This window comes from Acomys russatus, chromosome 29, assembly GCF_903995435.1.
Source record: "Acomys russatus chromosome 29, mAcoRus1.1, whole genome shotgun sequence".
NCBI classification, from domain to species: Eukaryota; Metazoa; Chordata; class Mammalia; order Rodentia; family Muridae; genus Acomys; species Acomys russatus.
In genome coordinates, this window is record NC_067165.1 from 22,554,749 (window position 1) to 22,580,045 (window position 25,297).

Genomic DNA, 25,297 nt, shown 5'->3' on the forward strand with positions numbered 1-25,297 from the left:
CTGGAAGAGAGTCATGAAAATAGCTTCCGACCAGGCCTTCCACTCATCCCTACTTGTTCAACTCTTAAGGTGGCCATGATCTACTATATATGATGTGCTTTGCTCCGTTCTACCGTGTTATTCCAAAAACCCTACATAGCTATACCTTTTTTTTTTTTTTTTTTTCTGATTGAAGACACAAAGAAAAGTATCCTTGGTATAACTGACCATTTGGACAGATCACCACTTTCCTCTGGATTGACTTTCTTCCCTCCAAATGCACTGGACAGTATCTGCCCACGCTCGAGGGCTCGGGGTGCCAAGTGGATGATGCCAGCAGTTTAAGGAATGCCAGGTGCTAGAAGGAAGAGGGACATCCTGTTGAGGGCGGAGACTCCTTTTTTTAGTCAGCACTTAGAACAGGGCCAGGTACACAGTAGGTGCTTTATGACACGTGTTGAATGAGAGGGAATGGAACGGATGCATAACTGACTGCCGCTTGAGTCCGGGTGCAGAACTCCAAGACACCAGCTGCGTAGAAAGGCACAGGGTGCCTAGTCTGCAAACGAGGAGACTCTTGGCCAATCTGTGCTTTCAGAGCTTCTTTCAGAAGCCAGAGGAGCGAGGCCTCCAGACCTGATCTCTTGTCAAGACCTTTCCCTTGGAAGAATGTTGTTCTTAGTCATGGTAGTTTATTCCAGGATGTTTTAGTCAAATAACTTGCTCATTTATTTTCTCCAGATATGTTGTGGGCCCCATCTGGGCCAATTCAAGTGAATCTGACACTGAATTAAATTCTCTGCACACTTGCACTAAGCACCAGGCTGTTTTCACCTCTGTTACCCCATTGCACCCCCCACTTTCACCTTTGTTACCCTGTTGCACCACCTGCTTTTACGTCTGTTACCCCGTCGCACCCTCTGCTTTCACTTCTGTTACCCCATTGCACCCCGGCCACTGTGAAAGTGGGTAGTGGGAGATGGCCATTCAAATTCAGCCATCATCACTCTGTAAGCTGTGTGTCCTTGGACCCTTCTGGACACTTCTCTGGTTCCCTTTTTCCACCCTGCTAAATTAAAGACGCACTACCCTGTTACCCGATGGTATCACGCAGGGAGGCAGTGAACTTGACAGCGTTCATTTAGAAGCAGCACAGGACACCTGCCAGGCTCAGGCGAGCATCTGTGCTGACCCTGCTATACAGCTGGCCCTTGGCTGGCACATACCTCATCCTCTAGTGGCTACGGGTTCTCTCAGAAGCCACTGCCTTGTCCACTACAGTCCTGCAGCTGGCTATACCTAGCGGGGTCCATTCATTAGCCTTCATCATAGGACCCTTGTCACGGAAGGAGAAGACCAAGCCTTCTCTGCTTGGTGATAGTGAAATGGAAGCAAGGCATGTCACTGAAGGTGGCAGGAGTCTTCACACAGCCCCACCCTCCTGCCTTCCTCTTCCTCATTGGTCTTCTTGCACAGGATGTGGAGAGGGAGGCAGTGGGAGGGGCAAGGCTTGGACTTAGCTGGTCCTTCCCCAACTTTCCTGAGGGTCAAGAGCAGAACCCCATCTTAGATGCAGGGATCTACTCCAGCACTCTTTGAGGTCTCCCCACCGCCCCCCTTCCAGACCTTTTGTTTGAAACTAATTGAAATTCTACCATAATTGTGATTATTTTGGCAGGGTAGGGGGCAGCTTGGGTGAACCTCAGTGTTACTATTAAAAAGGGACAAAAGTCCTTCAATTACGTGAAGCTCCAATTTGAATCAGGTTACTGAAAGATGATAATCTAAAGTGTTCTGGTCGACATACATGGGGTATTGTTTTCCCTCCACTGTGTAAAATATGATGTGGCTTTAATTATTCACTTTCCCACACAATTAATTATACTAAAACACACAGACAGGCAAATAATAGGTTCCAAATAAATGTTTGAGAGCCACCAGAATGAATCGGGTTTGTGATTGATATCAATGAGCACAATGGAGCTGCACCCTCGTGTTGGAATTTTTGAAGCTGGTGGTATATTCAAGCCTCCCCCTTCCCTCCCGTCAGAAGACGCTAGCCTCTGCTTCGACTCCTAGAAAAATCTTTGTTGTCTTAATTTTTTTTTAAAGCAAGGCCTCAGGTAGCCTAGGCTGGCCTCATCCTAGCTCAGCCTCCAAGGATAACCCTGAGCTCTTGAAACCCCTGCCTCTATCCTCCCAGTGCAAGGATTGTAGACACATAGCACCACACCTAGTTTCCTATAAAAGCTTGAGCATGCAGAGCAGGCTAAGAAAAAGGCAGAACACAGGCTGTATTTGTTACTTTTATGTTGATGTCACCAAACACCTGATAGAGTGAACAGGAAGCATGGTTCTGTGGTGTGTGTGTGTGTGTGTGTGTGTGTGTGTGTGTGTGTGTGTGCCTCTCTCTCTTTCTCTCTCTCTCTCTCTCTCTCTCTCTCTCTCTCTCTCTCTCTCTCTCTCTCTCTCTCCCTGTCTCTGTGTGTATGTATGTGCCTGTTTGTCTCTGTGTATGTGTGTGGGTCTTTGCATGTGTGTGTGTGCATGTGTGTGTGCGTGCATGCATGCATGCTTGTCTGTCTGTGTACATGCACAATTATAATAAAAATCATTTAGGGTGGATAGAATACCATACTTGGCACTCAAAGGCCAAAGCTCCAGTCCCAGCTTCATTATTAACAAGCTACATGGCACAGAAGACGTTGCCAAAATGGATCTGTGTCTTTTCCCTTGACTGTCACACGGAAGCGGACATGGGAACTGCACACAAAGCAAGCTAGATCATTACTGATGTCTGTCTTCCTCCTTGGTGGCCATTACCAGATCAGATTCCTGAGACAAACCCTTAAACACTGATGTCTCAGTTATATTCCTCCTCCTCCCCTCCTTCCCTCCCTCCCTTCTGTGCCCTCTCCTCTCCTCCTCCCCTGCCCCTCCATTACACTGTCATCTTCCCTCTTCTAGTGCAGATGTCCTACCGAGTCACTAGAATCCATGCCTCATTGTTGCCCTAAGAATGTCCCCAAGCCCCTTACCTGTATGTGCTAATGATAAAGCTCCCATTTATTAAGCCATTTATACTTGTCTAAAGCAGTACACTAGGCATTTTTCATTATTTCCTTATAAGGCAAGTGGCAATAACCATATTTCATGTTGACCTGAAGCATCTAGTAGTTAACCAACTTGCCCAAGGGCACAAAGCCAATCAGTTGAGCTGTTTCAACCCTTCACTCCAAACGCTTTTGAGAATTGCACCTGGGCCTCCTTCAGAGTCAGAATATGTGGGACCTGTGTGGGGCAGCTCCCCCCACCCATGCTGATAGCTTTGTTTTGACTGGATTTCAAATGTATAGAAAAATTGCCATTTACATACCAAGAACTCCCATCTGAGATTGTTCAAGTGCTCTGAAAGAGTTAATGAGGGAGGAGGAAGGTGAGGGTCAGAGGAGTAGGTTGTTTCTCAAGCAGAGATGGGCCTTTGGTGTCAGATGCTCCAGAAAGGTCAAGAGCAAACTACCCATGGGATTAAACGACTTTTGATTCAATTTGGAGGTTGTTATGCAGAGAATTGGGAGAAAAGCAAAGGAGGACCAGGGATAGAAGGCTGGCTCGTTTTGATGGCAAACCTTGACATCAAATCGATGGCCATGGTTGTCCCAGGGGCCACCAGGCCCTAGAGTTAGGAAGAGAAAAGCAGCAGATTTGAACAAAGGCAGGCTTTTGGTTAGGTATAGATGAAGGTATGGAGGGAGCTGGAAATACTGGTGAGTGGTCTTGGTGGTAAATAAACAAACAAAAAATAAGATCAGGAGAGTTCAGTGGATGGGAAGAAGTGTAGAGGTCAGTGGACTAGAAAGGTCTGGGATATAGGGCACCAAGGACATTGCAGAGTGACCTTTTTAGTTTTAGTATTAGTGAGAGGAGCACAGTGGCTGTGATGGCTGGACTTCCTGGTTCTGTATGTGGCCACAGATGGTCCTGAGATGGAGAGGGAAGCGGTCCAGATCCTATAGAGGGGACCAGAATTTCAAAGAAGGAGCCACCTCTCTGCTAGACCTAGAGGACGAACGTCAGCCGGCAGGTTTACTCCTCGGGAAGTCAGGAAGAGTATATATTTGCTAAATAGCTTCCTGTTTCCTCCAAATACAGAAAGTTAGCAAAACAGGGGAGGTGAAGAGAAGAGTGAAAGGCCGTAGGGCTGTGTGGAGAGGGGGTCTTCAAGCAGAAGGAGTCTGTGAACTCACAGAGCTCAGTACCAGGGTTGTTGGGACGTTCCTGGGAAGGCTTTGAAGTGGGTAGCAAACTTATGAAGACATCAGCTTTGCTTCTCCTGTGACTTTTTTCCCCCATCAAAGTTCAATTATATGAGAGCAGAGAGGGAGAATATTGGTGGGGAGAGCAGTTCGTAATGGATGTCTCCCATGCAACTGATAGAGGAGAAAGAAGAGAGACTTGGGATTTGCAGGAAAATGATATAATGGCGGACCATGAGGTCTAAGCCAGGTTAGGATGGAAGGAAAATAGAAAGATGGAAGAGGCCTGGTGAATGGAGAGATAGCACCAGTAGTTGCCACAGGTCCACTATAAGTTCCAGGAATTGTCAGACACATGCCCAGAAAGAAATGACAACCCAACGGAAGGGACAAGATGTTCCCTGCAGGGGACCTCAGAAGCAAGGATTGGAGGGGAGAAAGTTTTCTGCAAGGCAGAAGGCTTTGTGAGACATTATAGCTACTGAAGGGATTTGTTGACCTTAGAATAAGGAGTGAGAGGCCAGCCACGATAGTGTACACCTGCGTGCCTAACACTGTCGGGCTAAGTCAAGAGACAGAAAGTTACAGGCTAGCCTAGGCTGCATAACAAGAACCTGTCCCCCCAAAAAGTATCTAATTTATGTGGGGTGGGGATTGTGCTCAGGGCTGGAGGGAGGTCAGTCATAGGAGAAGCAAGAGTGGCCACCTGGATCAAGGCGGAAATCAAATGTGGGGAGAAGCAAGAGATGGGGGTCATTTGCTGCATCCCTCTTGCTTGGGGGCCTCCTGCTTGGGAGTCAAACAATTCCCAGGCTGGAATTGGCTGCGGTTCCAGGTTGTGTCTCTCTACAGTTCCCTAGGATGCTGTCCCCAGTCACACAGCACAGTAACGTCCGAGGCAGGGTGGGTGGGAAGCCCAGAAGATGCAGAGAAGCCTCTGTAGAAGAGGCCGGATGGGAGATTGCAACTAGGGGACTGGGAAGATACACTCACTCACTCGTTGATTCAGACACAGTCTGAGAAGCTGCCATTTGGCTAGCCCATCTGGGTCACAGCAAGGAGCTCTCCATCTGCCAGTGGGACCCCTGGAGCTGGCTGCTCAGGGAGAAGGAGTCTGTCTGTCTGTCTGCAGCATCCCCTGCCTGACCTTGCCCAGACAACAGACAGAAAAGGCAGCTAAGACTCCATCCGGAACCTGTCTCAAGGTACTAAGTATCTGCCGACTGTAATATTTTAATTAAACCCCTCCAAGTCCTTAAAGTGGTAAATGCTTTTTGACCTATTCTCTCTAATTACCTTCGGCATATTTTAACACACTGCAAATACCATCTCATTCTTGGAAACAAGCGCAGGATAAATCGAGTCTTTTGGCAGCAAAATCAGTCTTCCCAGAAGAGTTGGGAGATGCTGCCGGGGGGGCGGGGGGGGCTGTGTGAGGATTCTCTGCAGGGCTAGAGCACTAAAGGTGGGGTGGGAATCCTGTCAGGGAAAAAAAGCCTATGCAAAGGACCTTTCAGGCCTTCCAGGGAGGTGGCTCGGTCAGTAAAGTGTTAGCCACACAGGCATGAGGACCTGAGTTCTGTGCCCGAGAACCAATGTTTAAAAAGATAAAAAGACACATGCAGCAGCAGGTACCCGTAATCCCCAAGCTGAGTGCACAGAGGAGGTAGGAGAGCGGGCACTTGGTGGCCAGCCAATGTAGCAGAATTGGCAAGCCATAGACTCAGTGAGATTCTATCACAAAAACCTAAAGTGGAAAGTGATTGAGGAAGACACCTACGTGTGCTCCTGTATATAAATGACAGTACACACACACACACACACTTAAAGAAAGCTAGAATAGCACTGGATTTTCCTCCACCTGGAAGGAATCTTGAATATGGAAAGGCAGCAAGCGTGATGCTGAGTTGTCTGGCCATCCTGGGGCCCCTTGGTTAAATTCTGAGAATGTCCCCAGCACACAAGTCTTCCTGTCTACAATTCATTGTGATTTTTGTGTCACCAGACCTCATTGAGCTGTGTCACCCATCGCATGAGGAGGAGAAATATGTGAATGCAGAGGGGTTCCTCACCCTCCCCACCCCGCCCCAGGCCTGGACAGCCAGCAGATAGACTGGAAAGGCTAAGGTGCTAAGCACCCGAGATTGGCTTGTCCTCAACTATGCCCCATCCTCCCCAAGTGTGACCTGCGAGTCAAAGTGTCTTTCAACCCAAAGTGAGAGAAACAATTGGATAAGCGTGAGAGCGTGGGGAGTGGGGTGCCGAAACTCAATTCAGGGCTGAAGAGATGGCTCCGTGGGTAAGGCACTAGTTGCACAAAGATGGCCTGAGTTTGAATCCCCAGTACCTGTGTAAAAGCTGGGTGTGGCAGTGCACACCTGTTACCCAGTGCTAGGAGGATGCAGGGAGCTTGCTGGCCAGCTGGAGTAGCCAAATCAGTGAACTCTGTCACTTTAGTTGAGTTGAAAGACTGATGGCTCAAAAATTAAGTTGGAAAGCAATGAAGAAATACAGCCAGTGTATTTCTGGTCTACACACACACACACACACACACACACACACACACACACACACACACACACACACACACACACACACACACACACACACACACCACATAAACTCAATTCAGTCAAAAACTCATTTGTGGGGGACCATTCCTGCGGGTGCACAATAGGACTCACACTTCATACAGTGCTGACCCAAGAGCCCCTCAAAACTGCTCTGCAGCTACAGCTGCTGTGCTCTCCTGTGAGGTCCCCCAGGCTTTCTTATACGCCTCCAGCTTTAGTTCCGGTCCATGAGAGAGGCAGGGCCCTGCTGACATATTTCTCAGCCCACGTTCTGGCTGGCCCATAGTAGGCTCTTAATAAATGTTGGGGTGAATGAGCGTGGGAAAGTGTAGGCAGTGGGCAGCAACCTGTTACACCTGGGATCTGCGGAGCCTGCTTCTCAGACTCCCGGGAGAAGCTCCCTGGAAAAGGTTTGTCATGCCTGGCTCCACACAGAGGGGAGCCCCCAGAAGTTTGAGGTCATCAACAGAAAGCAAGTCTGACAGCACGTCCATTTCACATGCTTAGGCCTGATGAGTTTCCGGGCTCTGCCTTCCCCGTTAGGCACTCTGCCTGCAATTGGGATGAATTGCCGTGTGGGCAGTGACAGAGCAGGCTCACGGAGCCCTTTATTAAACTAGCCGTGCGCTAACGTTGAAGAATGAGGTGGCTAGGACTCTGTGCACATGTTTTTAAAAAAGAAGCAAACACCTCGACCCAACGTAGAACCTTAAATGAGATCAATCACCCCTTAATCTAATTAGTTTCGAAGCTATTTTAAAGAGCTTAATTAGATTAAGCCGTGATTGATAACACTTTCTATCTACTTGAGGAGAGCACTTCTTCTAATTCACCTTGAGTCTTTATGCTTCTAGTCAAAAGCCTGTTCCAAGGCATGGGCTGAGGAGGGGACGGATGAGGGAAGCAACAGGCTGGCTCTGAAGCCACTCTGGTGCCTGGAACTGTCTGAATCAGGCATTTTGGTACAGACACTCTGACACCAGTAGGGTGACCTTCACTAGGACACCCTGAGACCCTAGTTCAGGAAGCCTGCAAGGTGGGAGACGGAAGGAAGGATAGAAGCCAGGCTCCCAGGAGTTCAGTGCAGCACAAAACTGGTTTGGAGAGGGGCTGCAAACACGAATGGGGCAGGATGCTTGATGCATCCGTAGGTGCCTGTAAGCCACCCAGCCCTGGTCTAGGAAGGTGAGCTACCTTATCTCAGTAAAGCTGGGAGGAATGGGGTAGACATGAGGAGAGTGTTGAGACTGCCTTGGCAGTTCTTCGCTGCCCATAGGACAGTGCTCCAGGCACCATGACTTCTTTCTAAGCCTGGGAAAGGTGGGCGTGGATGGCAGAATACAGATGGTTTCTGGAAAGAGAGGGTCCAGGTGGCATCTCTTCTGGCCTGGGAAACAGGAAGGACTGAACCTGCTCTAAACTGAACCGTCTGCCTTATCTCCTCTCTGCAGCCCGCATGTGTGATGCCCACCTCCGAGGCCCCTCGGGCATCATCACTTCCCCCAACTTCCCCATTCAGTATGACAACAACGCACACTGTGTGTGGATCATCACAGCACTGAACCCGGCCAAGGTAAGGATCTCACAAAAGGGTGGGTCAGGGTCCTGTGGACAGGTGCAGGTTAGGGATGACTGCTACCTCCCACCAGCCTCCTGGAGGCAGCTTCTCTGCTGAGAGCTTCCAATAAAAGGACCTAAGAAAGATGTAAATAGCATTAATCCAAGAAACACTTTGTAGCCATGTCCCAGCATAAGAAAACGGAAAGATCTGGAAAAAAAAAATCAGCTATCTTGTTGGTGCTCGGAGCAGTCTCACATCCCCAGCTCCTTCAGAGACAGCCATGGCCTGAAGTGTATTTGTCATCCTCATGGTTGCTTCTACTTAACTGTGTGTCCCTAGAGTGCAAAACTTCATGTGGCAGCATTCAAACTGCATATAAATGCCATCTTGTCTTTAATGAACTTAACCACCATTTATCTAGGTTGTGTACAGTTCTACTCTGTTATCCACAGCCTTTCATGTATTCATTCCTGTTGACAGGGGGGTAGAGGGGGTTGCTGTTGTTTTGGATTTTTATTTCAAGTATGTTTTGTTATCTTTTAAAAAATATAACAACCTTGACAGGATCCACAGCAACCTGTCTGAATCATTTGAAGTCTGATTTGTTGCTGTTCAGTCCTTTGGTTCATGAATATGGTATGCCTTTCTACTTGCTTAGGGTTTCTTTTATGGCTCCCAATAAACTTGTCTCAGTTACAGCTCTTACTCATTTCTTAATACATTTGCTCCTAACTACTATCCATAGCTTACGTTATATAAATATGGCAGTATGATTTGTATAACTGTAAACCGTGGCTTTCAAAATCCATCGTCTACCTGTGCGATCAACTTTTGCACTGTTGATTTTTTTTTTTTTTTTTTTTTTTTGTACATAGCTAATATCTCATCTGAGATTTCCTTGGCGTTGTCTACATAGACAGTTGACACCTGCAAAGAATGATGGTTACGTCTCTTCCTTTCCGAGCTGTGTGTCCTTTGTGATGTTGGCAGATTGACGTTGAGCAGAATTTGCTTCTTCGCTGTTTTGCATGATGTTTTGTTTTCAATCTGGGGAGTTTCCTTCGGGACTTGGGGGAGTGTCTTTCACATCCTAGTTTACTGAGACTTTCTATTGAGTTGATGTTGAGTCTTATCAGACAGCACCCCACACCTGGGGTACCATCTTCCTTCTGCTCCTTGATTCTCAACCTGTAGTGTAGTGTAGTGTAGTGTCGGGGCTCTCCCAGTGCTGCCAGTCTCATTCCCAGGCCCTTTACTTGTCACTTAGTGTGGACACTTTCCATGCCCGTCTATATTTAATTTGCTGACATCTTATTTAATACGATGTTTCTATTTTATTAGCTCTGTTCTTTTGTTTTATTCTTTACCAGAATTTTGTATCAAGAAAATGCTGGCTTCATAAAACAGTTTGGAAAGTATTTCTCTCTGTCTCCTGGGATTGTCAGTGGAAAATTGCAATAACTTTTGCCTTGAAAGTTTGGTGAAATTTTTCAGCCAATATGTCTGGATATAATGTTGGGAAATTAAAACTACAGACTCAATATCTGTAATGACTAAAGAGCAATCTGGGTCATTTGGTTTTGTCTTGAGTTCACTTAGCTAAAATTTCAAAAGTATGTTTTATACATACATACATATATATATATATATATATATATATATGTATATATATATATATATATATATATATGCTTGCTGTCTCTTACTATAGCTAAGATATCTGCTGATATTGTGCTTTTGGTACTTTTTCTTTTCTGATTTATACCCTTAAAAGGATGAGTATTTCCAAAAGCTGCATATATGCTAGTTTCTTCAGAGAACCGAGTTTGATGTTGTTAATACTTCCTTAAAAATATTTTCTGCTTATCATTTCTTTCCTTTTGTGTGTTTGTCTTTATTTTATTTTCTGACTAGCATTTTATTTTTTCTGCTCAGTCCATTACTTTCAATCTTATTTCAGCATCTAAGGCTACAAACTTCCCTGAGGATTATTTTGACTATATTTCCAAAATTTTTCATAAGCAATACTTATAGCATAGTTCTGACATTTAGTTCTGATAGTTATTTGGTATTTAACTTGTATTTTTTAAGATTTATTCATTTCTATTTTCTATGTAAGAATGTTTTGTCTGTGTATGTACGTATGTATGTATTCATATGTGCAACACATGTGTGCCGGGCATCTGAGGATGCCAGAGAGGGTATTAGATCCCTTGGAACTTGAGTCACCTTGTGGGTTCTAGGAAGCAGACCCAGATCCTCTGCCAGAATGGCAAGTGCTAGTATCCACTGAACCATCTCCCCCACTTTTTATTTTTATTTTTCTGACTTTTGTGCTAATGAATGAGCCCAGGGCCTCATGCATGTGAGGCAAGTGCTCTACCACTGACCTGTGCCCATAGCCCTCTTCTGAAGATCTCCCAGGTTCCATTGTGTTTCATCTTCCAATCCTGTGTTGTTTAGAGATAGATAGATAGATAGACAGACAGACAGACAGACAGATTTTTAAACAATAAAATCGTCTGGTTATAAAAATGGCTGATTATAAATTCTATGGTTAGGAAAAACTATATCTCAAATCACTTAAAATTAATTGATGTATTTTTTGCATCAAAAAGGATTATTTTTCACATATTCTCCGGGTGCTTGGGGGAAAAAAACATATTTTTTCAAGGCGCATTTTGCATTTTTTGTTCTAATTTCTCCACCACATCAAGCTTGTTGGTTGTGTGTCTTATGTCTTAACTGACTTTTTTACCTCATAATCAATGACCTATGATGGAGGGATATAAAGATCTCCCACTATAACAGCAGTTATGTCTCTTTTTCTTTGAAATTCTGTCAATTCATATGTCCTGTATTTTGAGTCTGTAATTAGAGACACAACTTGAACCTTGCATGGTTTCCTGGTAAATCAACTATTTTAAAATAATTACATAATGATTCTCTCTCTCTCTCTCTCTCTCTCTCTCTCTCTCTCTCTCTCTCTCTGTGTGTGTGTGTGTGTGTGTGTGTGTGTGTGTGTGTGCATTTTTCTCTCCTTGAAGCTTTCCCACTCCTTCCCAACCTCCAGCAATTAGATCAATTCCTTTTGGTTTCTGTCTTGTCTTTTCCATTCTGTTACTTACAACTTCTATTTGATTATGCTGGGGGGTTTTGTTTGTTTGTTTTGTTTTATGCAGAGCTGGGTTTAAAAAAAAACAACACAGACTAATAATCTTTTAACTAGAAAAATCAGACTATTTAATCATATTTAATGATACCGTTCTGTCGGTTAGCGCTAGTCTAAAATACTCTGGAGACATGAGTGTGTATATTTAGTAAGCCCCAAGTCCTAGAACTTTGTTTTCTTCTTCCTGAGAGGTCAGGGATCTCAAAACACTGCACCTTGAATGACCCACTGTTCTCCGCTGCACGTGTTTTCTGTGTCGCCCGTTGCCTCCCACACTCCGCAGGGTTGCCGTGTAGTAAGCCAGTGCCGGCTCAGGCTTCCGCCTTGGGCTTACAGATGCAGTCACCGACTCCTTATTTCCAATCTCTCCCGTCGCAATCCTACTCCATAAAACGACCCTTTCCCCTCCCCGGCTCCGTGCTTTTGAACCCGTGGCCCTGTTGCCGGCACGCTCTCTTAGTTCTCCTATGTCTTGTCCTTACCTTGTTCTTAGGGGAAAGACCCAAGGACATTTGAGTCCATAGATCCTCTGCAGCTGTATTTACCGTCCTGCCGTCTTCTGACTTCTGCTGTCACCGTCAGTTTGTCATCACTTCTTTGCAGAGTGCCCCTTCTGTCTGCTTCATGACCTTCTCCTTGGCCTTGCTGCCCCAACAGTTCACTGCCCTGTGTCCAGACGAGGGCGCCTCGCACATCTTCCTGTGTGAGCTCCCCACACTTCCTGGATCTGTGGCTTGTGCCTTTCCTATGATCCTGGAGGTGCTTAGCAAATATCTTTCTCACTGTCTCTCCATCTTTGTTGCCTCTCTTCTCTTCTTTCAGGAGTTTGGAAAAAAAAAACCCTCTTTTTGTCCTTTGTCTCCAGCTTCTTCCGTTCATATTTTCTCCTCTCTCCTGGTCACTTGTCTTCTAACCTGTTAAGTTCACTCACTGAAAACCTATTGTGAACAACTGTCACTTGTGACACCGTCATTTGTCCCTTCTCACATGTTCCTGATCACATTTCCCCTTGCTTGTATGCTGGGAGCCTTCGCCAATTGTTAATGGAGTTTCTTTTGCGTTCTGTGTCTGTTAATATGGAGTTTGTGCATATAATTCGTGAGAGGGGGGTGTCAATTCTCACCACCCATGACCCCCAGAGCCGTGTTCCCATCTGTGCTGTGGAATATTTTTGGCTATGTGACTAGAATAATAAACTGTGGGGATGATTTGAGACCAGGGTAGAACTTCTTAATTTCCATTGAAAGCTTGTATTGGCCTGCCCCTGTGCCGGGATCACCTCTGCCTGTAACCCTCTTCAGACTTAACTTTTCACCACAGAGGTTTCAAACTGCATAAGGAACATGAAGGCCACAAGGGTCACGTGAAGGGCCCTTATCATCATAGAGGGTCAAGGGAAGTTTTCCTTTCTGCCCTCTCAGGGTCGAGATCTGAGCTCTGCAGCTTCCTGGTCCACTCACAGGGCAGATGGCCCCAGGTGGGAGCCAACAGACTGATTTCCAGCTCACCCCCGTGCTGCTTTCTGCAGGAGTGTCCCCATCTCGGGGAACTCTGGCCTCTAGCGCCTGTCCCTTCTTCTTCAAAAGTCCCTAAAACCAAAGCTGAGGTTCCCCTTGGCCTTCCTCAAGGCTAAGGCCAGCTGCGTGCTCCAGGTCATTCTCCGGGTTCCCACACTCGCTACGCAGCAGCCCCTGACACTTCCTCCTTATGCAAATGTATTCGGACTGCTCCAACAAAATGGCGGCACTTCAGGCAGGGGGCTGAGACAGCAGACATTCGTTTCCTCGAAGTTCTGCAGGCCAGAAGGTATGCTCAAGGTGCTCGCCGACTTGGTTTCTGCAGAGGACTCAACCTGGCTTGCAGGCCTCCTGCTGATCTTGCCCTCCTTCCCTCAGCCTCACCTCTCTGCACATAGAGGAGTCAAGACAGCTTCCTCCTGCTCCTCCTGCTCCTCTTGCTCTCCCTCCTCCTGTGAGGATACCATATCTCTCCTGTCAGGACTCCCTTTTAGGATCTCATTTTACACTAACTACCACCCTAACAGGCCTGCGCCCTAATAAACTCTCGGGGGCTTCCACATTGGCATTTACAAAGGATAGCATTCACTCTATATCATTGATAAAGAGCTTTAAAAATTATTTTGGTTTTAAGTTTTTGCCAACACTTCAAAATCCTTTGGTTCAAGCATCCAAGGTCGCAGCACTAGAAACACAGAGAGCAGGTTCCGCTGCACAGCACCTCACAAGGAAAGAGCCACATTGTGGTGCGTTGTGTTGTGGTCAACCTGGGCTACTTGGAAGGTTGCCTCAGCCATGTGGAGTGAGGCTAGACCACAAGAGCTTACTGTTGTAAGGTGATGAAAAGGCTACCTGGAGAGTTCTTCCTCAGTGGTCAGACAGCCCCTTGGTTCCGTTTTGAACTTGAAGGTTGGGGTAGAAGGACATCTGAATGAGGTTTGTGAGTTCACTGAAGAATAGCTTGTGTCCCTCTCATTAAGCCAAGCCTCACCACGATGTGGAGGTTAGTGATTCCATAGTGGCCCCTCCACCACGTGTCAAAGAAGAGCTCGCTTCAATCTGGGTTCCTGGAGCCAGGCCTTCTGAAGCGAAGACCTTTCAAAGCAAGAAGTTGCCTTTAGCATCTCTGCAGATCTTGGATAAGATTCCAGCTGTGGCTAAGGAAAAGCAGAAGAGCTGAGGGGAAGGATAAGCTCTCTCTGGAAGCTGGCCCCTTCTCTATAGGTCTCAAAGGTCCCCAGAGTCCTGGTGCCAGGTGGGAGGGGAGCCAGACAACATGAGCATGCCTTGCAACTCCAGCATAAGCTGGAGTCTCAAAGCTGAAGGTGAGGAAGTGAAGTGGCCTCCTGATGACAAAAGGGATTGTGCATACTGTCTAGCCTGTTCCGGGAAATGGCCCCTGGGGGAGCCACCCCAGGCTATCCCCTTCAGTAGAAAAGCCCAGCAGTATGTTTTAAGAGATGGCCATCTGTTTGGCCATTGGACGTCTTCTGCTGCCAAGGATGCGGAAAAACCGGAATACAGGGATGTGTGGCTGGAAGGGTGGCCAGAGTACTAGGGAAAGCCGGGAAAGAAGTCACTAACTGGGATGTCAGGGGTGTTTTTGCAATGGAGGAAGCTGAGCAAGATCTTAAGGGTCAGTATGTAGGAAGGAGCTCAGAGTGAGCCCGCGCAAAGGCACTGAGGCATGGACCAGCCTCTGAGAATGCAAGTAACTCCTCAAGGCTGGATCAGGTGCTGAAGGAAAGGCTAACAGGATCCACCTCAGGAGGCACCCAGGAGCTCAGCCCAAGGTTTAGGTTTTATCTTGAAGCAAAGGAACATGAAAGTCAACGCATTAAGGCCACCGTTAGTCTATCCTGGGCTGGTCACTGAGAAAAGGAATCCCACTCTATAAACAATCCATTGCATTTTCTTAATTGCATAATGAATTAGGTTTGAACAGACCTACCAGATGGGTGAGGAAACTGGGGTATAACTAGGTTAAAGGTTGGAAAAGGCCAGCGCACATGGCCAGTAAGTGGCAGAACACAGCTTTGACCAGTGTCCTTGCAGTTGTAGTTGTGGGACTGTCTGCTACTGACTGGAAAGGTACACATGGGAGCAACTGGGATTGGTGCTGTAGGGTAAGCAGGGTGGGGCAAGTCAGAACAGCTTTGGAGTCAGGGAGCTTTGACAAGATTCCGGGGCAGCAGTGGAGAGGAACAAAATGAATGACTGCTTGGTGCAAGCTTAGGCTAACGAGGAACTTTAGAAGAAAATGTAATGGCTGAGAAGATGTTTTGGTTTGGTAGAGCACCTGCCTTGAATGTACAAAAACCTGTGTTCTATCTCCAAAACCCATTTTTAAAAGGCCAAGCATAGTGGTGTGTGTTTATTTCCATAACCGCAGCCCTGGGGCTTGCTGCCCAGCCAGCCTGGACTAACTAGAGAGCCCCAGGTCCAAGTGAGAGACTCTTTAAAAAAAAAAAAAAAAAAAAAAAGGGGGGGGGAGGCTGGTGAGATGGCTCAGTGGTTAAGAGTGCCGCCTCCTCTTCCAGAGGTCCTGAGTTCAATTCCCAGCAACCACATGGTGGTTCACAGCCATCTGTAATGTGATCTGATGCCCTCTTCTGGCCTGCAGGTGTATTTGCAGGCAGAGCACTGTATACATAATAATAAATCTTAAAAGAAAGACAGACAGAAAGAAAGAAAGAAAGAAAGAAAGAAAGAAAGAAAGAAAGAAAAAGAAAAAGGTAGGAAGCTCTAGAGGATCACTTGAGGCTGTCCTCTTGTCACCACGTGTGCTTGTGAACATGCACATGCACGCACACACACACACACACACACACACACACCCTCACCCATGCGTGCACACACATGAGCACTCTTGTACTTTTATACATGCATGCCTTTGCACACACACACACAGAAAATACAAAAGGATGATCATCCTTTTTGTAGGGCAAAAGAGAGACACAGACTGTGGAGTCCATGGTTGCTCGCTCTATGGTACATAAATCTCAGTTCAAGAAAGAGCGAGGGGACAGATGACACATGGGTAGGAATAAAAGCCTAAGGAAGGGGCATGATTGTGAAGTGAACTGAGAGACTGAGTGGACCTGGAAGCCATCCTAATGGGTGAAAAAGCCATAGGGCCCTGGGGAGGTAGGAGAAGACTGAGATGGATAAGCAGGACTTCCCCAGTTAGGACATTTCTGGCAATGGCAGTGGTGACAGAGTGGAGCCTGCGTGTGGACCAGACAGCAGAGCTGGGGGCTAGGTGGGTGGAGGCAAGGCATTGGAGGCTGAGAACAAAGATGCCTTGACTTGTAAAGAATAGACTTGGAGGAAGGAAGGATGGGGGCGGGGCGGTATTTTGACCTGGAGTCCATGCGCAGGCCAGGGCAGAGCAAGCAGGGACTCTCAGAGTGGAGAGGTGGACAGAGACAGGGGTTGGGACCTGAGTATTTCTGTCCAGGCAATACAGAGCTGGGTAGAGGACTGTGGCTCCCTTTGCAAAGACCAGGCATGGTGACAGGTGGGCCTGAGGCATGAGGACCAGGGCACATGTCACTCAGCTGACTCCTTAGAAGAGCAATTACGCTTCCCAGGCAGCTGTGCCCCTGTGGGCATGAGGGCCCTTCTTGGACTTGCAGCCTCTCCATTGCTCCTACTAGCTGTGCTCAGGAAGGGTCAGAAATGTTCCAGGCCTGCGGAGAGGAGCTGTTATGGTCTGGGGATGGCCATGAGCCTGCTTTAGCATGATCACAGAAACCAAGAACCTGGAGGCTCCACAGACTGCACTATGGAGACAAGAGCCTAGTCCTGAATGGGAGACAGGCAGGGCATCCATCCCTTCCCAATAAACTATACATAAGTAATCCCACTACCTAGAATCCCAGGAGCTTGGTAGATACAGGCAAGGGGAGACAGGTGTGTGGTGTCCTTGGGCAATGGCAGGCCCACTCCGGGCATATGGACCACAATATTCATCTTAATGCTGATGTAACATCTGCTTACCATGGTATTCCCTGAATTTGGCTCAGCATAAAAAATACCTAGTAGGGGGAGGAGCTGGAGAGATAGCTCAGCAGTTGAGAGCACTGACTGCTCTTCCAGAGGTCCTGAGTTCAATTCCCAGCAACCACATGGTGGCTCACAACCATCTATAATGTGATCTGCAGGGGTACAAGCAGACAGAACATTGTATGCATAATAAATAAATAAATCTGAACAAGAAGAAGAAGAAGAAGAAGAAGAAGAAGAAGAAGAAGAAGAAGAAGAGGAGAAGAAGAGGAGGAAGAAGGAGAAGGAGGAGGAGGAGAGGAGAGGAGAAGAAGAAGAAGAAGAAGAAGAAGAAGAAGAAGAAGAGAAGAAAATAAAGAACCTATCTCAGGCTCCCAACCATTCCTACAAGAACACCTCAGGCAGCTCTGTGAACACTTGGAGACTCTATGTTAAGATGTTAAGGGGCACTCCAGTGACCCCACCAGCCAGGCTGCAATAAACAACCGTCTCCTCTTGGCTATGCTGGGGGGGGGGGGGGTTTACTCCCACTGCCCACTTCAGCAGCCCCAATGGCAGACCCCTTGAACTGTGGTTAAAAGACATGCCTGGCCTTGTGGAAGATCTCATGAGATCACATCAGAGGTGTGTCCCTGTGCCTTCTCTCTTCCTCCAGGCTAAGGAGACACCAAGACCTTCTCTGCAAAGCCTACATCCTGCGACCGTCCCCCATTCCTTCCTCTGCTTTCTCACCAGCACAGCGTTGTGTGCACAGTCCCTGCCCCTACCGCTGGCTCCCTAGTCTCCCTGAAAGCAAGACTAGTGAGGCTGCTGGTGCCTGTTTCTCCCACCATGGGCATAACTGCTCGATGGAGAGATGTTTTTCCAGGTCTGGGTTGAGCTTGTCCAGGTCTGGGTTTCTCCTGCTCAAGAACATTGGACCCTGTTCTCAGGAGAGGCTGCCTTGCTCTGGTGCACTCTCTCTTTGCCACTATCAGAGACCCTTGCTTCACCAGCCCCTCCCCCCAGCACTAGGTCTCTTTTGCTTCTTGTCCCCACTTCATGCTGAGTCATAGCTGCCCATCTACGTGACCATGAGGTTGATCCAAACAGCCCCAGCCTCAGCGCACTATCCGGCAGAAGCCTCATGCATGTAAGCTGTTCTAGCCTCACCCACCCCTGCCTCCATTGACCTTTCTGCTGTCTCCCTTACTCTGAACCCCTCACAGTATTTGCTAACAGAGCCTATGCCTTCCCCTGCACTGCTAGCCCCTGTGCATCCTCTCCTCCCTACACGGATCGGGTCCTCGACCCACCCTTTTCTCTCTTGTAGCTCCCCAGCGGTAGTGGTCTGCCTGCATCCTGGTGTTTGGATGCTATGCTAAGTTGTGGTGCGATGACTTAATGAGAAGCAGCTAGCGCCATGCGTGGCACATGGCAGGCACTAAGTAATCACGCCCCAGAAGATGCGTTTGTTTATCCATTTATCTAATGGGCTTAAATTGGATGTCTGAGCTGTATACAAATGTGGCTCTTGATTATGCCAGTTTCTCCCACTGAAGGTTCTCCTGCCTCACAAAGGGGTCTTGTGAGCTTGCATGATCTGCAGGTTAGTTAATGAGTCATTATAGGATCCTGCACTTAAACAAAGACCAAAATCAGAGGAGAAAAGAACAAAGAAAAACATGGATACCCAGTGTGCTGGGGCCTGCTGGAAGGCAAGTCGCTGTGCGCTGAACCTGCCTCTTGATGTAATTAGCCCCTGCATCCTGGTCAGTACTCCGTGGTGTAGTTCACGTCCAACAGCAGCGGGAACCAGTGATGGGAATCATTTTATGAGTCAAGGTTCTGCCCTTTAAAGCAATATTTTCCCATTATGGGTCTGGTAATCAGGCACTTCCTCTGTGGAGATGGCTTGGTAAGTAGTGTCCCTTGCCCCAGGTCTGACTGGAAGGCGTTGATACAATGACCATATTTAGCCAGAGCTGTAGTCACTGCAGAGAGTGGCCAATCCTCCTACAGGGCAGATCATCTGCCTGGGGGTGCTTTCTGTGTGGCAAGCATTTGCCAAGCACCTGCCGGGACCCAGCTGAGAGCCTGGAGCAGCTTAAGAGGGTAGGTAACAGTCCCTGCCTTATGGACCTGACAACCTGCTGGGGCACTCCAAGGTGGGAGAGCACAGTGGTAAGAAGTCAGTCTGGCAGTAGCACTCTGCCATCAGGTCACGTGAGCCTAGGCAAGCCACATCATCTCTCTCTGACGGGACCTTCCTCTCTATGAAATAAGAGCTCTCATGATTTTCACCCGCACAGAACTGAATAATACCACAGTTAACCTCATGGCAGACATTAGCTATTGTGGTGGAGAAATCTTGTAAGATAATTAAAGGCTATGCATAGACATCTCAGGATATTTACAAAGCCAGGGCTCAGCAGACTAGGATCTAGGGGCCATCAAACTCATTGCTTGCTTTATAACATTCAACCGGGAGACAGCCATGTCCACTGAAGCACCTACTGTGTGTGACTATGTCCATGCTACACAGGATAGAACAGCATGAAGGAGAGTATGTGGTCCTCAATGGTATTTCTGATGTGACCCTTTACCAAAAAGGCTGGCGAACCTTTGTTCTAATACCTTGAGGGATTCCACAGTCTGGCAGTCCAGCCATGTTGGGAAAGCACCACACTACCAGATATTTTCTCAGCTTTCATATATACCTGGAGTATGGACAGTGGTGGTGAGCTCTGGGGCAGAGACAGTTGGCAGGGGTGCAGTGGGGAGATTGGAAGATGTGAACACATCCTAACGGCGACCCGTCTCAGCTCCTTCTTTCATCACGATGACAGAGCAGAGACGGTCTCTCTCGGGTCTTGGTTTGAGATGGTGCAGCACAGTATCATGGGAAAGTGTGGTAGCATTTGGAGGAGCCAGGCGTTTGGCCTTCTTGTACCTCAAAAGACCGAGAGCACAGTTGAAACCGGAAGCAAGGCCAGACTGTGCACCTCAAGTCCTGCCCCCCCCCCCAGTGACCTACTTCAGTCAGGCTCTACATCCTCCTCCCAAAACAGTGCCACCAGCTATTGACCAAGTGTTCCAACATGAGCCTGTGAAGGATGGTTTACATTCCAAAGGTCACCGTGATGAGGACACCCCGGAGCTCAGGTGGCCATACCAGCCTTGTGAGGGATCAAATATGGAGGGGCTCTCCATAGGTAGTCTAGGATGTAACACTTCCAGAATCACTTTCCATAGCAGGGCTGTGCAGGGCAAGACATGGGGAGGAGGATCCAGCCTGAACAAGGGGTCATTTGATGATGCCGCTAGCTAACAGAGAACATTCAGGAGTAAAAGCCAGGAAGGAATGTCACACACATGCACACACACACACACACACACACACACACACACACACATGCACGCACTATGCACCATTCCATTTTATCGCATCTCACTAGCATCTCCTCCCTCAATGGGTTCTTGATGAAGTGAGGTTGTCTCTTGATTTGCTTATGTAGCAGACTTCCTCACATCAATCCCTGGCTTGCAACAGTCTCATTGGTTCTTTAGGATACAGGCAGACAACAGCCTTTCTTAGCGTGCCTCCTCCCACTGCTGTCACGTCACCACCCTCCGATTCCCACTTACTTAAATAACTGGACTTACTAGACATCTCTGGATAGGGGCTAGGGAGATAGCCCAGTTGGTTACAAGGACAGGAATTTAATCCAAAGGACACTCCTCCTTTTTTAAAAAAGCCTGTCAATCTGGTGTACACTTGTGATCCCAAGGTTCCCTGGGGCTTGCTGGCCAGCCAGAGTAGCCTCATTGGTGAGTTTCAGGCCAATGAGAGACCTTGTCTTTAAACAAAGATGGTAGAGGGGGTTGGCGTTACCAGAGAAACATCCAAGGTTGTCCTCAGTCTTCAACAAGCACACACCACACACACACACACACACACACAGAGAGAGAGAGATACATACACACACTATTCATGTACACACAGATAGACAGACACACACACACTCACAGATAAACACACACTATTCATGTACACACAGACAGACACACACACACACACACACATGTGTCTCTGAACAAGCCATTCTGTTTCCACACTTCTGCTCTCCCTCCACTATGATGATTATCTTAGCATCCACATCAACATCTGGACTCTAAATTGTTCATTCTCCAAATGCCAATCGGGCTTCGTTTCCTCCAGGAAGCCCTGGGCTTTCTCCCAACCACGGCTCCCTCCCTTATCTATGTGGAGACTGACAGAGAAGCTCCGGAATGTTCTTCCCAGAACTGCTCCCCTTAGTGAATGCCATTCCCCAAGCTGAGGGCTCTCTCTGCGAGGAGGTGTGGCTCCCCAGTGTGGGCAGCATTAGTTTGTCTCTGTGATAAGTGAGGTAATAGCCATAAGATTCCTTTGACCTCTAGGCCTTGGTGCTGGGCTGGCTGATTTGAGCAGAGAAACCCAAAGAAGCCACCCATCGCAGTCAGGGCAGACTAACCACAGGGGGTCTGTCCTCCTTGCCTTGTAGTGTCAACAGCAAAAGGGCAGCTTCTGCTTGCCTGGCGGATAGCATTAGGATGGAAGAGACAAAAATAGACCATTGGTTCTGGGTATCTACAGTTGGCCCCACCCACTACCCAGATGCCCAAGCCAAAAACATGTCGGCCATCCAGGATTTCTTTCTTTCCACCCCATGCCAGCCCCCACATCCAGCAAGTCACACATCCCCAAATGCCAGCAGGGCCTGACCTCTCCTCTCTGCCAAAGGTCACAACCCTCCTTACTATCCTGCTCACAGCTGCTAGTCAGTTCCACACCAGCAGCCAGACTGATGTCACCTCCCTCCAGAGAAAGGACACATGGGTGGGTAGGGACTTTGAATTAAGCTCCAGGCAAACTCTGCAGTTCTAAACCTTTTGGAGTCACTTCAGTGCTCTGCAGGTCCATCCAGACAGCCTTCAGAGTGAGGCAGCTGGCACCCCTGCTGTCTGCAGACTTGTTGTCTAGCGTTTGTTCTGTAGTGTTCCATCTCTGGTATTGCTCAGATTCTGTGCGCTGGATTTCCTTTCTGAGCATCCCATCTCCTTCAGCCACAGTTAAGGTCTTATGTGGGTCCCACAAAGTCTTCAGAATCACCTTAGAGGCCTTAGTCATGAGTATCACCCCTTCCTCTCTCCACAATTTCCTGTCACTCTATGCCCCCCTCACCTTTGTCCCTGGAGTATTAGTATACTTCTTGGAGCCCCTATCTCAAGCAAGGCAGACACAGTATAGTATTCAAATGACACCCATGTATGACTGGGCCAGTGCTGTGTCAATGGAAGAACCCACCCCAGCCTGGTATATGGCAGCTGCTTGGTAAATATTTGAGGAAGATGGGACTAAGGCAAGCTAATAGAGAAAGAGGGCTCTTGTTGAAATCTCCTTCTAAGAACATTCATTTAGTCGGCAAATAAACCAACAGAGGGTATGGAAAACAGTTGGTAGAGAAGAGGGAAAAAATACTTGGGAGTCTCCTTCAGTCCCCTGGGGCTGGAGCGATTCCACGTGTGACCTAATACTGCCACCAAGCCCGAGGGGATTTGTCCAGGAAAGCGTGAAGAACGAGTTCCAGTCATCCTGTGGTCGGCCAGCTGTGCCTGGTGGCTCCTTGACACCTGCCAGAACTGGCCAGATGTGCCTCAAGCATCTTCAGAAACATCCGGGGGCCCCAGGGACCATGTAGCCTATGGAGAAATAGTCATGTTCTTCAGGATGGCATGGGAAGTATGTGGAGGAAGGGACACAACACACACACACACACACACACACACACACACACACACACACACACACCCCCGAGACTCTGAGTATGTCAGGACACAGTGAAGCTCCTAGAGACTTCCCCACAGTTATTGCCATGTCCCTAATACTGTCCTCCCTCCTCTAGGTGATCAAGCTGGCCTTTGAAGAGTTCGATCTGGAGAGGGGCTATGACACCCTGACAGTCGGGGATGGTGGGCAGGATGGGGACCAGAAGACAGTCCTCTATATGTAAGTGAAATGCTGTATCTGAATGGGAAATGGGGGATAGAGACAGGTTCATAGCGTCCACACTGCTCCCCACACTGGGTGCCGTAGGGACAGGGTCCTGTGGTGCTCTTGTTGTCTGCAATAATCCATCTACCTCTCTCCATCTCAGCCAAGGGAAAGAGACTTCATGGCGAAGTTGCATGAAGTGTTCAGATGAGCTATCTTGGACAAAGTCAAACAAAGGCTCCATGCCTATGTGCCTGGCTCTCCCTACTAGCCAATGACTTCTTTGAAACACCTTGTTTCTGTCACCTCACAGTACCTACTCTAGGTGACTTCTGTCCCTGGCAGTCTAACCTCTCATTGAGGCAACAGAGGTGTTTTGGGGACCTTTCCACATGCCCAAAAGCTACCTGAGACATGGACAGTTTCACAGAAATAATAACGTTTTCCAGACTATGGAAGTCTCACTGAGGGAACCATGATGCCAGGCTGGCCTAGACTTCCACTGGGGTGGGCCTTTGCTTTGGGGGACCATTCAGTACCCCTACACCTAATACTGTAACCCAACAAGGGGCCAGGAAATGTCTCTGTCTTGTCCATGACCGGATTGAGTGTAACAGCGTCATAGTAGGGCCTGGTTCCTTGGTTTCTCTTGGCCCTTGGCAGAGTATAGACCTCTAAAGATCTCTCTCCCTACAGCCTGACAGGTACATCGGTCCCAGACCTCATCGTCAGCACCCACCATCAAATGTGGCTCCTCTTCCAGAGCGACAGCAGTGGCAGCTCCCTGGGATTCAAGGCTTCCTATGAAGGTAACTGCTTTCAAGGAGCCTGGCAGGCTCAGCCAGGGAGAAGGAGACTTGGGGTCTCCATCAGCAAGCATGAAGCCTAGGTTCCAATTCTGGGTCCTTCCCTGCCTCTCCTCAGACACATTATCTGACCCTTTTCTTTGTGTAGTGGCCCCCTCCCCCAGTTCCACTGTACCAGGCAGTTTTGAAGATTACGTGGGGCAGATCAGTTGCTGTGCAGGTTATCCTATGCTAGCTCTGGACATGAGTTTCATTGCTAATCCATATCACATTTGCAGATTGGCTGAGCCTCCTGTGTTGTTGTTGTTGTTGTTGTTGTTTTAATCTTTACACTGGGGCCACTGGCCTCCCAGGCTATCTTGTGACAAATGAGTGATTGTGTTGAACACTGGAGGACAGATAGCCGCCACTGTTGATGGCCCAAGGGAGATGCAGACAGCAGTCTTCATTCCCTTCAGGAACTGACTTTAAAGAAATGGCGTATTCTGTGGTCCATGAGATATGCCCATTATCACCTTTCATAAACTTCCAAATCTCCTGTTGGTCAAAAGACAGGCCCCGAAATAAGGCAGACAGAGTCACATTGTGAGCAGTTATGCCCTTTCAGGTATCAGACCCAGGCCTTGCCCCAGGTGGTCTCATTCTAGAAGTGAGACACAACCAACGGGAGCAGGCATCTTCCTGGGGAAGTGGGTACTAAGTCCTAAAAATGATCCAGGAGCTATTAGAGAGATGGGTCAGGACACAGAGGGGAGAAATGTGTCCTCAAGGTGGCTCCCATACCTGCTACTTACCTGATGCACCAAAAGTTCCTCATACCAGGACCTATTGTGTTTCTATGCTGGGCACACAAGAAATGCTGGGAATCTGGAACCAGGGATACAAACCAAGGACACAAACCTCAGTCACAGAACAGTCTGTAGAGATGATAATTTTTGAGGGGGGCGGGGAGAGTCCAGCCTGGTGCTGTAGGTCTGTGATCTCAACTACTCTGGAGGCTGAGACAGAAGGACCACACATTCAAAGCCTGCTGGGGCTATAAGTGAATTCTAGAACAGCCTAGACAACTCATTGAGATGCCGTTTCAAAACTAAAACCTGAAAGGTTGGGCTGGAGAGATCCCTCAGAAGTTCAGAGTGCTTACTGCCCTTAGATGATACTCCAGTTCTGGGTGGGGTCTGGCACCCTCTTCTGGTCTCTGTGCGAGCCAGCCATGCATGTTGTACACATATCATTACAGCGATATGGTAGAGTATCTACTCAGCATGTGATAGGCCCTGGATTCCACCCTCAGTATTGGGAAGATGGAAGGATGGCAGGAATCAGAGCAGCTAGGAGTACCCAAAGGAGTGCACAGGATGTTACACCCTGGGGCCATTCATAACACCCCAGTAGCTATGTGATGGAAA

General features: G+C 48.0%; 1 protein-coding gene across 1 annotated transcript in view; it reads left to right on the top strand.

Annotated features, from left to right (window-relative positions):
- Window positions 1-25,297, top strand: part of Csmd2 (CUB and Sushi multiple domains 2) — a 561,027-nt gene that overhangs the window by 304,749 nt on the left and 230,981 nt on the right. Inside the window, exons 10-12 of the mRNA XM_051172054.1 lie at window positions 8,260-8,381; window positions 22,994-23,097; window positions 23,779-23,891. Coding sequence (XP_051028011.1) covers window positions 8,260-8,381; window positions 22,994-23,097; window positions 23,779-23,891 — 339 coding nt within the window. The remainder of the gene's footprint in view (window positions 1-8,259; window positions 8,382-22,993; window positions 23,098-23,778; window positions 23,892-25,297) is intronic.